The sequence below is a fragment of the Cryptomeria japonica genome, chromosome 2, assembly GCF_030272615.1.
Source record: "Cryptomeria japonica chromosome 2, Sugi_1.0, whole genome shotgun sequence".
NCBI classification, from domain to species: Eukaryota; Viridiplantae; Streptophyta; class Pinopsida; order Cupressales; family Cupressaceae; genus Cryptomeria; species Cryptomeria japonica.
The window spans coordinates 525,211,030-525,223,119 of record NC_081406.1 but is presented as its reverse complement, the minus strand read 5'-3'; the positions used below and the strand labels follow the sequence as shown (position 1 = coordinate 525,223,119).

At 38.1% G+C, this 12,090-nt stretch overlaps 1 protein-coding gene across 2 annotated transcripts in view; it reads left to right on the top strand.

Annotated features, from left to right (window-relative positions):
* The first annotated feature begins 2,833 nt into the window (after positions 1–2,833).
* LOC131052167 (uncharacterized) overlaps positions 2,834–12,090 on the top strand; it is a 71,141-nt gene continuing 61,884 nt past the window's right edge. The window contains exon 1 of one of the 2 annotated variants that reach the window (XR_009107296.2): positions 2,834–3,133. Coding sequence is in view for 1 of the 2 variants with exons in the window: in XM_057986774.2 (XP_057842757.1) it covers positions 3,057–3,133 (77 nt within the window). In the remaining variant the exon portion in view is untranslated. The remainder of the gene's footprint in view (positions 3,134–12,090) is intronic. The other variant, XM_057986774.2, reaches the window with a different exon arrangement.

Genomic DNA, 12,090 nt, shown 5'->3' with positions numbered 1-12,090 from the left:
ACCTACTCCTTCATGGCTTCTCTAATTTGGCTAGAAGTGGTTAGATCATGGTGAATTTTTTAGGTTCCTGGGTGTCCCTTTTGCTTTTTAGGGTTCCCCAATGGACCTGCAAAATGCGGTTCTTGCTAGGATTAACAAAAAGTTATCGTATTGGCTCACCAAGCCCCTTTCTCTTGTGAGGAAATTTCAAATATGCACTAAATTGCTGGCAACCACCCATGTTTACTACTCCTCTTACTGGGCTCCTTTGAAAGCTCCATATTTGAAGCTTGAGAAGATTTTGAGGGATTTTTTGTGGCTTCTTCTCCTGCTCACTTTGAATTTCACAAATTTGTGTGGGAGTTTTGTTGTCTTCCTCGGGAATCTAGTGGTCTTAGTCTGCTTTCTACCTAGAAACAAGGGCTTGCTCTGTGTGACAAGTGGGTCATATGAGCCATCTCTAGCTCGAAGGCCTGCAAAGTTCTTCTTGGGCATTGTATTTCTTCAGGATATCTGGTTAATAAACCTATCTAGAAGGGGTTTGGATTTCAAACCCTTCTTATTATGAAGGATGTTGTTCCCTTCGAAGGCACTTTGTCACCTCAAACATATGGTGTTCCTGGGAGGCCATCAATCTTTGGCTTAGATGGAATGGCTTTGGTTTTTGTGATGGTCTTTCTTTTAATCATCACAACTTTTGGTGGTCGCCCTTCATTTAGATCCAAGGATGTCCTCTAGTTAAAGTCCCTAGAGTGAGTGCTATGCTTTCACAAGCATGGGATTCACACTCCTAAAGATCTCTTTTTCAGAGCTTCCATTCAAGCATTCTCTCTTGAGAAGAATTACAAGTGCAATTCTGGCTCATTCGGCCAAATCGATAGAATTTGATATTGTCTTGTTGGCTCTTCTTGTGGAAATGATTCACAAGTTAGGCATTCACTCTGTGAACCCTTAGTGGAAAGATTGGTTATGGTACCCTCAAACTTTGTTTTCCTAATACAAACCCTCTTTGGGTTACATATGACTTTCTCTGCACCTTCCTATGGTGCCTACTTTGAATTTGAGACGACACTTGCAATTGACTTCTACCACTTAGCAACACATATTTATTGGTATTTGGTTTGCAATTGTGGAGCCAAAACTTGCCCACTTTGGTTGGTGCACATGGGGGTTTTGGATCTCCGTTGCCCTTTTTGTGGGCAATTTGAGACTTTTATGCATCTCTTTTGGTATTGTCACCGGGCTTAGACTTTTGGGAGATGGATTCATGATTTCTTCAAACCTTTCAGGCCAGAGGCTTTCTCTTGGCACATGGCCTTGCTTGGGGACCCTCTTGATTTCCCTCATTCCTTCACCTAGATATGTCATGCTTTCACGATGGAAATTCTCTTTGCTTTATTGAAAGACTAAAATGATATTTTATTTTCTCACAACTCTATTAATACATAGGTTTTGCTTTATGCTAAAGCTTTCATATGTAATAATGTTTTGTTGCAGATCCAGGTACAAGCCAATAAGGTCACCATTGAGGTGGCCCACCTACAAGAGCTTCTTAATCATTGGGGTAATGCTCCTTGTAAAGTTGCTAGAGTGCTTCTTGATCATCCCCCTTCACGAGATCAATTGCCACCTCGTGGGTGTAGTTATGTTTCCTGCTGCTCTTAGGCCCCGTAGTCCCAAGCTCGCCATCAGTTTGGTGCAGTGATTTCCACCATTGGTGCTCTCCTTCGCCTGATCTTGGTGGGTGGGGTTCTAGAGGCGCCACTCTTTCTATTGGTGGTGGTAGTGGGTGGCCCATTGGAGATGATAGTGCTTTGGCTGGTATGTCCAAGGCTTTTCCTCGCTTGGCTCTGGCCATTTCCCCTGTGCGTGGAGAAGAGAATACATAGGAGGCTGTTGCTGCTGATGAGGGTTGGACCCTCCTGGATGATGCTCCTAACCTCGTTGATGTATGGGGTCCTAAAGATGACAAAGATCCACCTATGACTCCCACTGGGATTGCTTTAGCCGCTTAGCAATCATTATTATGTATTTTTTTGCTATGTTTTCGAGCTTTGCTCGCATTTTATGGATATTCTGGGCTCTGCCCATATGAACTTTGAGGGTGATCTCGTGTCCCCCTACTTTTTTGTGTAAATAGTGTATCTTATTTAGATTAAATTAATAGAATCCGACTGCCTATTCATAAAAAATAAATGATTTAAAAATTAAAGATATAAACATACAATTTCCACCATCACACACACACATAAAAAACAACAACCATCATATTGTGAGAATTGTAACAACATGAAATATTCAAATTAGTTGAGAAAATTTTAAGAATATCACTCTACCCTCTCTAGGGGAGAGGACCTAGTAGTTGAACACCCTAACTTTGTGTTTCCCAAAATCCTATATGGAAATTTCAAAACTCTCCCAATTTTTTATAGCAACTTACTTGGCAAGTCCCTTGCTTATAACTAAGGTTTTAGGGCCACATCATCAAACATGATGCCACATTAGCATGTTTTTTGCCAAGGTGTTCAAAACAACCCCCTCAAAAAAGTGAGACTGATACTTGTGCAAAAGTGAGACTAATACTTGTGCATTGATGTGATATCACATGATTTATTACTTTTTAGTGCTTAGGGATACATTTCATTCAATTATGGGTAGTCATCATCACAATAACAATTTTAAAGTCACAACTATTGCTACAATATTGTCAACAAATGTAAACATTAAATCAATCAACAAATGCTATCGTAACCATTAGAAAAGACTCAACTATAAATCCTATATCCCTAACCCAAATTTGCTTTAGAAATATTTATAATGTTTAGATAGAGTTTTCATTTCCTTCTTTAACCCCTCTAAGGAAACCCTAGTTACGGGACGAAACAAGTTTTTAAAAAGTCTGTCTTGATCGTCTTAACCGGGATTGTTAAACTCTGTTAGCCATGGTCAGCTCCGCGGTCCGGAAACCCGGGCAGAAAGTTTAAACATCAGAGGAGCCCTTTTTAATTCATATATTTGGGTACAAAAAACAAGCTCAGAGTGCGGGAAGAGCCCAGAGAGCCGGTAAAAGCAGGAACATGGCTACTGATGAGATCGAGATGAGCGTAACTGAAGCTGTGCGCTCTCGCCTGTCCTTCTTCAGAAAACAGTCCGAGTAAGTGAACTCTTTATTTCTACAAATGCAATTGTTAACAATTTTTATACTCAATTATAATGCTTGCCCCGGCCAATTGGCTCAATTTTAATGCTGTTTCGTGACGCGGGTCGGGAAAATTTTTCGATTTTATAAGTCTGTGAAATCCGTGTTATTATAATTTTTGCATTTTGAATTTGCAAAGTCCAGCCTGGCGAGTACGAGTAACTGACCTATAGAACTATTGGGCGGGTGACCGTTGATATTTTTAATAATAGTCAATAAATTGTTGGAGTACAATATCACACTCCGGACTGGAAAGGGTTCGCTCGCATCCGTAGCAAAGAATAGAAATGCTCATAAGGCTTACAGTTTAGAGTTGCCTGTGGCATGAAATCCACTTTACCTTGAACATGCCTGTTTTTTATATGGATGAATGGGTCATGCCCTCTTTTACATGGATGAATTGAGCACGCCCTTTTGTTAATGTAGCTAGTGCGCATGGCGTCCGTGCCATTTTATGCATGATGCCCTAAAGCTAATGTATTCAATCATCTATATATTTTAGTTAGATATTAATGTAGATATCAATCTTGCAGTGACTATCAGAAAATCGCAAATCACTTGAACACTTGAACACTTGAATCCTTTTTCTTCCTATTAGAGTTCTTTACCAGAGATAATCAAATCTTGCTCTCTATATGATAGAGTAGCCTCCTCTCCTTGTTGGTCGTGGTCCTCAACTAAGTAGAGTAAATGAAATGAAAGTATCATTCATAATGTACAGTGATAGCCAAACTATCGATTGATATTCAACTTATTTTCACATAGAATGAGAGCAAAAGGAGCGCTGGAGATGTTGCAAGGTCTTAGATATGCCAAAATGTCCCTCATAAGAGGACAAATGGGTTTCCTGGATCAGAAGTTGGCAAGTTAACAGAAACACCTCGTGGAGTGAGCTTGTATAACAACTCATGCTGTAAACTGCGATCGAGGAATGGTATTTGATTGTGCATTGTGGGTTCTTGTTAGGTATCAATAGTGGAAGCAAAGTAGGGATTTGTGGAGTGGAGATCTAGGCAAACCAATCGCATCTTTAATTAATAGAATTTAAGCAATGAAACCAATATGATGGGCCGACTCAGGCATTAGTAAGTAATAATGCTGGGCATCTAAAGTGATAGGGCCAACTTAAAATAAATGAATTTCAAGTGGGCCGACCCCTTGATGCTGGCCGACCTGGAAGGAATAAAATAAAACAAAATTAAATTAAATCAATTAATAAGCAAGGCTGACCTCTTGTGAAAGATTGCCTCCCTTCAAGAAGAGGTGCGATGAGATATAAAAGGAAGGTAAGACAAGGAAGTGGGGGGTTGGGGGCGGGTGAGGGGGAGGAATGAAGAGAATAAATATTATGCAGATTTAGAGCAGACCTTAAGAACAGAAAATAGGAGAACTTATGAGTTCTTTGTACATAGCATGATGGATATTATCTGCTCATTGATGATTAATATTATGCTGTTGCTTATGACTGTTTAATACGTGACATTATATAGGATTTTCTATATATATTCTGTTTTTCAACCATGGTAGGGGTAATGAGGGATTAGAAGGGAACAACGATGGGGTACTCTTCTAGGTATGCCACCTCATGGTGGTGACGGAATGGCCCCATGAGGTCAAGGGGGTACTGTTAGGGTTTCAAGCAGATCCGAAGCAAATATGAACTAACAATTATAAGCAGATTTAAATACAAAAGATAAAGGAATAAAATAGGACACAGATAACACAGAGATTTAACGTGGTTCACCCAGAATGGGTTACGTCCACCATACACAGCCGTCCAATCTTTCTTATTATCCAGCAAAAACAATACATCAACCTTACAATGCCTTAAGCATCTCAGCCGCTTATAACATGCATTTTTAGGGCAAAAACAAAGTCGGCCTTTTTAGGGTTTTATTACAATGTCGGTTTTCATAAAAAAACAATACCCAATTTTTTTTTTCTCGGGGGCTCCCGCCCCCGAACCCTTGCTTGGGGCTCGACCTAGCCCTGGACCTCGGCAAGGATATGTGCTGAGTGTACAGTACTTTGCTGATCAGTCGCCACATTTCAACAGGTACAAAGGGTACTGCCTTTGGGCTTAGAAAGGATGGACTTATGAGGCCCCCTAGTGTGAATACTCCTAATCTCCCTATCACGGAAAATTAATATACCAAGAAGTCCAATCATAGGAAGTGGGAAATGGATGGCAAGATGAGGGGGAATGGGTATAGGACAATGTAATGTCCCCTTCTCTTCGAGTCATAATTATTTAATTAAATGTGAAATAGTCCTAAGTCCTATGGGATTATTTAAATTTAATTAATTAGCAGCTGGACATACTTTATTTTTATATGCAATAAAACTATGAAAATGTCAAATTCACTTACCTTCAATAGGTCCAATTTTGAAAATGATCTAAAAATGCCTTGTGACATGTAGTGGTTGGTGATGAACATTTGGATGCCCTTAGCCTTTGCATACAACTCTTTGATCCAATCAATTTTATTCCCAATATTTTGTAGCATATGATTGAGAAAGTGGACTACACAAGGTGTCCAAAAGATAACCAATAACCCAACAACTCTATGGTTCTTTGCGTTGCCTGTTATGACTTGAACAATGTTATGGGGTCCCACTTCCTCAATCACTGCAATGAGAATATCAACAATAAATTGACCATCTTTCACCTGCCCCTTATAATCCATGACTCTTAAAACATTGCCCCTTTAGGGGACACCACTATGGCATTGGTTGATTTTTTGCATCTTTCCATCTATTGGAAACTATGGACACACCTGTCTTAATTCATCAATTCTTTATAGGTTTCAATGAATCTTCTACAAGCTTGGTTGCTTTTTTCAATAAGGTGCCACACACCACTTCATAACCCGAGCCCCTGTACCCTTTTGGAGCTTCATTAATTTCTCACCATCTCTTGTTAATATGGGGAGCAAACAACATTGAAAGCCAACCCAACCCATTTGCATAAATACATCTTCCTATTTGTTGATCGGCAATTTCTCGACTATTATTTTGAAAAGCAGTTTCCAAAGGTCCCTTTGCTCTTTTTTTTGAAGTGGGTTCTTCACTTTCAGGAGTAGAGAAATATGGGCGGCTCTCTACCACAACACTGGGATTAGATGGGGGCATTGGGGGTTTCATTCCCTTTGATCTTTTTTTTGTTAGGGGGTGATTTGATTTTTGGCCTGCTCATTCATTTGCTTGTTCTTGCTCCATAATATATTCTATCACCGTCTATGGTGGCATACTTTTACCATTCTTTCTAGTGTAAGGTTTGATGCCTTGCCCAAGTATTCCACACAAATGGGCTCCCACTTGACTATATGAACTAGAATATCTAACATCACATCCTTTGTGAATCCAAATGTAACCCCCACTTCTTGGAATTGGTTGTAGCATATCAACTTATTTCCATAGAGGTAAATTCAGATCTGTTTTCAATTAGGTTGAGTTTTTGGTATGGCAAGAAATTTTATAAACAACACATTGAAAACAACAAAATAAATTTGAAACAAAAAGTAGATATATAAAACCTAACTCTTTTCAATCATTGATACTTTCATAGAAGAAAGGAAAAACTTAGATAAACAAAGCAAAGAATTTGTTTCATGTTTGTAAAACAAAAATGGAGCAAAAAAATTGAAAAAACTTTATCTCTTTGCCAAAATAGTCTTCTATGATCTTCATGGCAGCCAATGAACAATATGCAAATATGTAGGAATGACATGCAATCATTGTAGAACCTTCAAAGATCAATCTTCAACTCCCTTTGTTGATTCAACAAGCAAAAAACAATGTTCAGCCTCTTGGAAAGATACTTGTTTGCAATAGAAATGAACTAAATGAACTTGTTTTGGTGTTTCATGTGTTTTAGAAGTCAATTTTAGGGTCGAGGAAGAATTGTGGGGCACCCATTTTTTGTCAAATAGAAAAAGAAAAAAAATAGAAAACCTTCCATTGTGTTGACTGGTTTGACCTGGGTGCGCCTAGCTTCACCCTCGACAAACTGGGCTCCCCAGGCAGACTGGATGGGAACTGGGATCTGACCTGTTTGTAAGTAGATCCGGTACCTTAGCAGTTTTTGGGAGACATCTATGGACTTAAGGAACACTAACTGACCACTTCAAGCGACTAGAAAGTTGATCAATGTGCAGCTATGACCAAATCTTTTTTGATCATCTCTTATGAACTTAGTATTTTTCACAGCTTTTTTCACGGCTTTGTCCAACAATGGCCCACTTAACTGATGTTGATTAGGTCCTTGAACCCTCTCTTGGCAATAGTCATTGCATTGACCAACAACTATCTACATGGGCTCCTTGGAACTTAGAATTGTGTGTTGTTAGAATACCAATAATTTGTCGCAGCCATCCTTACTTTTTGCTGCTTTCAACTAGTATCAGGTGTATTACAAGGAACAGAGAAGCCTTGTGGATGCAAGTGGCTAGAGCTCTGTGATGAGTCCTTCATGTGTATTGACAAGAACTTACTAATTCACTGTTTGAGTTATGAGGAGAATTTATCATTGCTGCAATTGCTTCAGTTCTCCTTTTCTTTCTTTTTTTTTCCTCCTAGTTGTTAGCAAGGAGAGGCTCCATCTCTTGTGGATCCTTGGGCTCTATTGCAATGCATGACTGCACATCACATCTTGGGCAAAGATTTGTGCCCAAAGTGAGTTTGCTATGCTTTTAAGTGGGGTCCTTTGACTTTACTACGACTATTAAGAATGCTTTTTCAATATCAATGCCAAGTTGAAAACCGTAACAAAAAGGAAACAAAGGCAACCAACTCAATTTTTTTAAACACTAGCTTTGAAAGCAAAAATAGACTGAAACCAGGGGCTGTTCTGTTGCTGCTCTTTTTTGCTGTTTTGTGTCTGTTTTTGTGAGGGTTCGGGGCCCTTTCTGTTGTTTTTCTGTGCTCATTTAACCACGGGCACTGATTTGCCCTCCCAGCCATAGACAATTCACAATTGTCTCCCCTGAGCACTATATATTCAATCTGCAATTGTATTCCATTGTTATATTGTTATGTATTTTTTAATCAGATCACATATCTCATTATATATGCGAGAGGTGTCTATACACCAAGATTCGCCACTCTTCCAAGTGGCACCAATTATTACATTATTAATATAATATAATAATTATTGTATTATCATATAATATAATAATTATACATTATAATTATACTATAATCATATTATCTCATAATAATAATATAAATATAATCACAAACTTTGTGATATCAATGTTGGCCTGTGGATTCTGACCACAACTACAATAGAATCAACACTCCCTCTTACCTAGGGAGAAATCCTTTTTGATATCTACTAGTCACATTACCTCTTTGTAATGATTGACCACACTGGCTACATCCATATGTGGACAGGAAAGATATCACCTCACGTGATATCAACCATTATGGCATATCCATAAATATCACCTCATGTGATATTCACCATTATGAATTATCCATAGATATCACCTCACGTGATATCAACCATTATGGCTTATCCACGGATATCACTTCATATGATATCCACCATTATGGCATATCTCAAGATTTTACTACATGGCATGTCCACGGATTTCACGTCACATGAAGCCCACCATAAATATCTCTTTATGTAATATCCACCATTATGGCTTATCCATGGATATCACGTCTCATGATATCCACCATTATGGCATATCCATAGATATTACTACTAGAGATATATACCATTATGACATATCCATAGATATCACATCCCATGATATCCATCATAATGGTATGATCAATCAATATCGTAAGATTGTCATCTTATGATAATGATCAGATGTACAAGTGTTCACTATTGAGAGATTGTCACCTCACAATAATGTTCATAGGGGCTCATCAAGCACTGAACCGAAATTGTCATGGAGTCGCACACATGACATCCACCATGAACCATATCAGAGGGTGTAGATACGGGTTTTCTCCTTAAGTCTCTCTCAAAGAGAAATGCAATCACAAGAGTTTACACTTTAAAACATCTTTTGAAAAGAAGAATACATTAGTGAATACTTTCCACCATGTCTCTAACATAGTGATACTTGATCTCCACGTGCTTTGACCTTCCAAGAAATACAAGGTTGGAGTTTGCATTACTCTTGGTGTATTCCAAGCTCACCAAATAGCATGACCTAGGAGTCAGCATAAAGGCCATGGGACTCCATCCCATGAATCATAGTCCTTTGACTGATCACTAGAGAAACCATCTTGACAGGGCCCACTCCCTCTGAACCAAGATCCTCAGATGTCAACTGAAGCACATCCTCTTAGCTGCTCCCTCTGAAGCTGAAATGAAGCCCAGGTAGGGAAGTACAACCCACTTTCCTCTACCTTTAAATCCAGATTTCTTCGGCCAGAGATAATTTCCAACAATCGTCAAGCCAAAGCTATATACGTCCACCTTGGGAGTGATAGAAAGGCCCGAGATGCTTCTTCAATGGATGAACACTTGTACATCTGATCATTATCGTAAGGTGACGATCTTATGATATTGATTGATCATTCCATAGGCCAACATTGATATCACAAAGGTTGTGATTATATTTTTATATTATTATTATGAGATAATATAATTATATTATAATTATAATGTATAATTATTATATTATATGATAATACAATAATTATTATATTATATTAATAATGTAATAATTGGTGCCACTTGGAAGAGTGGCGAATCTTGGTGTATAGACACCTGTCGCATATATAATGAGATATGTGAAACAATTAAAAAATACATAGCAATATAACAATGGAATACAATTGCAGATTGAATATATAGTGCTCGGGGGAGACAATTGTGAATTGTCTATGGCTGGGAGGGCAAATCAGTGCCTGTGGTTAAATGAGCATAGCAAAACAACATGGTATCAGAGCGAGTTACCCTACCAGCCTGCGATGTTTCAAAATATTCTACAAGTAGTTAGCCACGACATGTGGATCTTCAAACTGCTTGAATGGCATTCAAGAGCGGCTCCTACAGAAGAATCTGAGTAAAGGAAACAATCTTATCACTGCGAAGCTGAGTAAAGTAAACAATACCGAAATCACTGTGATAACACAGGACAAGGGTTTGTGACAACTGAGTATGAGATGGAGGAACTGAAAATGATGAGAATTCAGAAATGAATATTCAAGAAAGAATCAACACTTTCTCTGCTTAAGTAATAAAAAACAGAAGACTGAAACCCTTGAACAATATCAAAATGAAAAAAAAAAGCAAAAATGTAAAATTAAAAAAAAGTTACATACCTTTTAAATCAGGTCATCAAATGTGTCAAATCCATCAAAGACCAGTTCAAGGCAACTAGAAAATGATCAAATGACAATCACAAGGGCACATCACAAGAACAAATGGCAGAAAAGTCAGGAAAATGACATGGTTTGGTGTGTTTTAAGCATTGAATACTGTTTGAGTCAGTGGGTGAGTTTTCTCCACAGGTTTGTGAAAAGATCAGTGAATACTCGCTGAGATGTTTCAGCTTGCGAGTAACTTGCTGAGTTTAAATCCATGATTTGAACAATGATCCAGAATGAGAGACCAAAACTTTAAAGGATCAATGATTGACCTTTACCAATATTTTACACTTTGTACCATAGGGTGCCTTTGGCTGTGTGCGTGTTAAAAACTTTTGATTCTATTCTATTCTATGAATATTTGAGGAAAGGACACGAGTAACTTGCTGAGTTTTACATCTACGATTTGAACAATGATTCATAATGAGGGATCACAACTTCAAAGATCAATGATTGAACCGTACCAAAATTTTACACTTTGTCCTGTAGACTGCTTTTGGCCTTGTGGATGTTAAAAGCTTCCTATTCTATTCTATGTTTTGAATATTTCATGAAGGGACTTTGAGTGAGATGAGAGCACATGACCTATGATAATGAAAATTTTTGGTGGATGTTGTCCTAGGTGACAACAAGAGCTCTTTGGTTTCTGTGTGTGTGTGTGTGGGTGAAGGTGGTTTGTAATAGCAGTATGGTAGTATCAATGATGATGCTTTCCTTCAACGGACAAATGGCAAATATGCTGAAGTTGTGTATGCGAAGCATGCATTGTGAACTTACCCTTCCAGGACCTTTTCTATTCAACCCCTTCACACTAATTGCCGAAGTAACTGTACATAAAGGTCCATGACATTTTTGCGCATTATTCCTATATGTAATAAAGCATGACATGACTCCTTTGGTGCCTTGGTCCTTTGTGTGCTCCCTTGCCTGACTGTTCATGGATTGCCTTACATTTGCAATATGATTCTAGGCAAAGTTTGTTATTATTTTTTTTGATATTGATAAACCTGGTTTAGTCTTGGAAGAGTACTTAACCTGTTTGAATTCCACATTTAGATTTTACATGTCTACAGAGATGTTTGAACCTGTCCCAAGAGAGTGCACCCATTTACATCTAGCTCACCTTCGTTGGACATAAAATAAACATATTTAATATAACCATTCCTGACTGCCTAGTATAGAGCAGAGAGCCGACTTGGAAAATAGGCCAAAAATAAACAAAATTTAAAAAGAGGAGGTCGACCTTGCAAAAAAAAAACATTAAAATAATATCCCAAGCGCACTCTTTTTATTTAATCTTAGAAAGTTTGAAGAGTTTTGAAAGGAATTACTAAACTTGATTCCACACTTTAGGTCAAATCAAAATCCATATTATCTACGTTGTTCTACATATTTGTCAAGGTATAATAAGACACGGACTTACCATTGCCTTAACTTAGCGCTGGTTAAAACCTAATTTTACCACTCTATAGCTGTTTACGTTAGCATTATGCTTATTGACTTTTGTACCTAACGTTTCTTACTTGGAATTAAGAAGCCTAGACCTAATCTATGGATGCAATTATATCTATTCC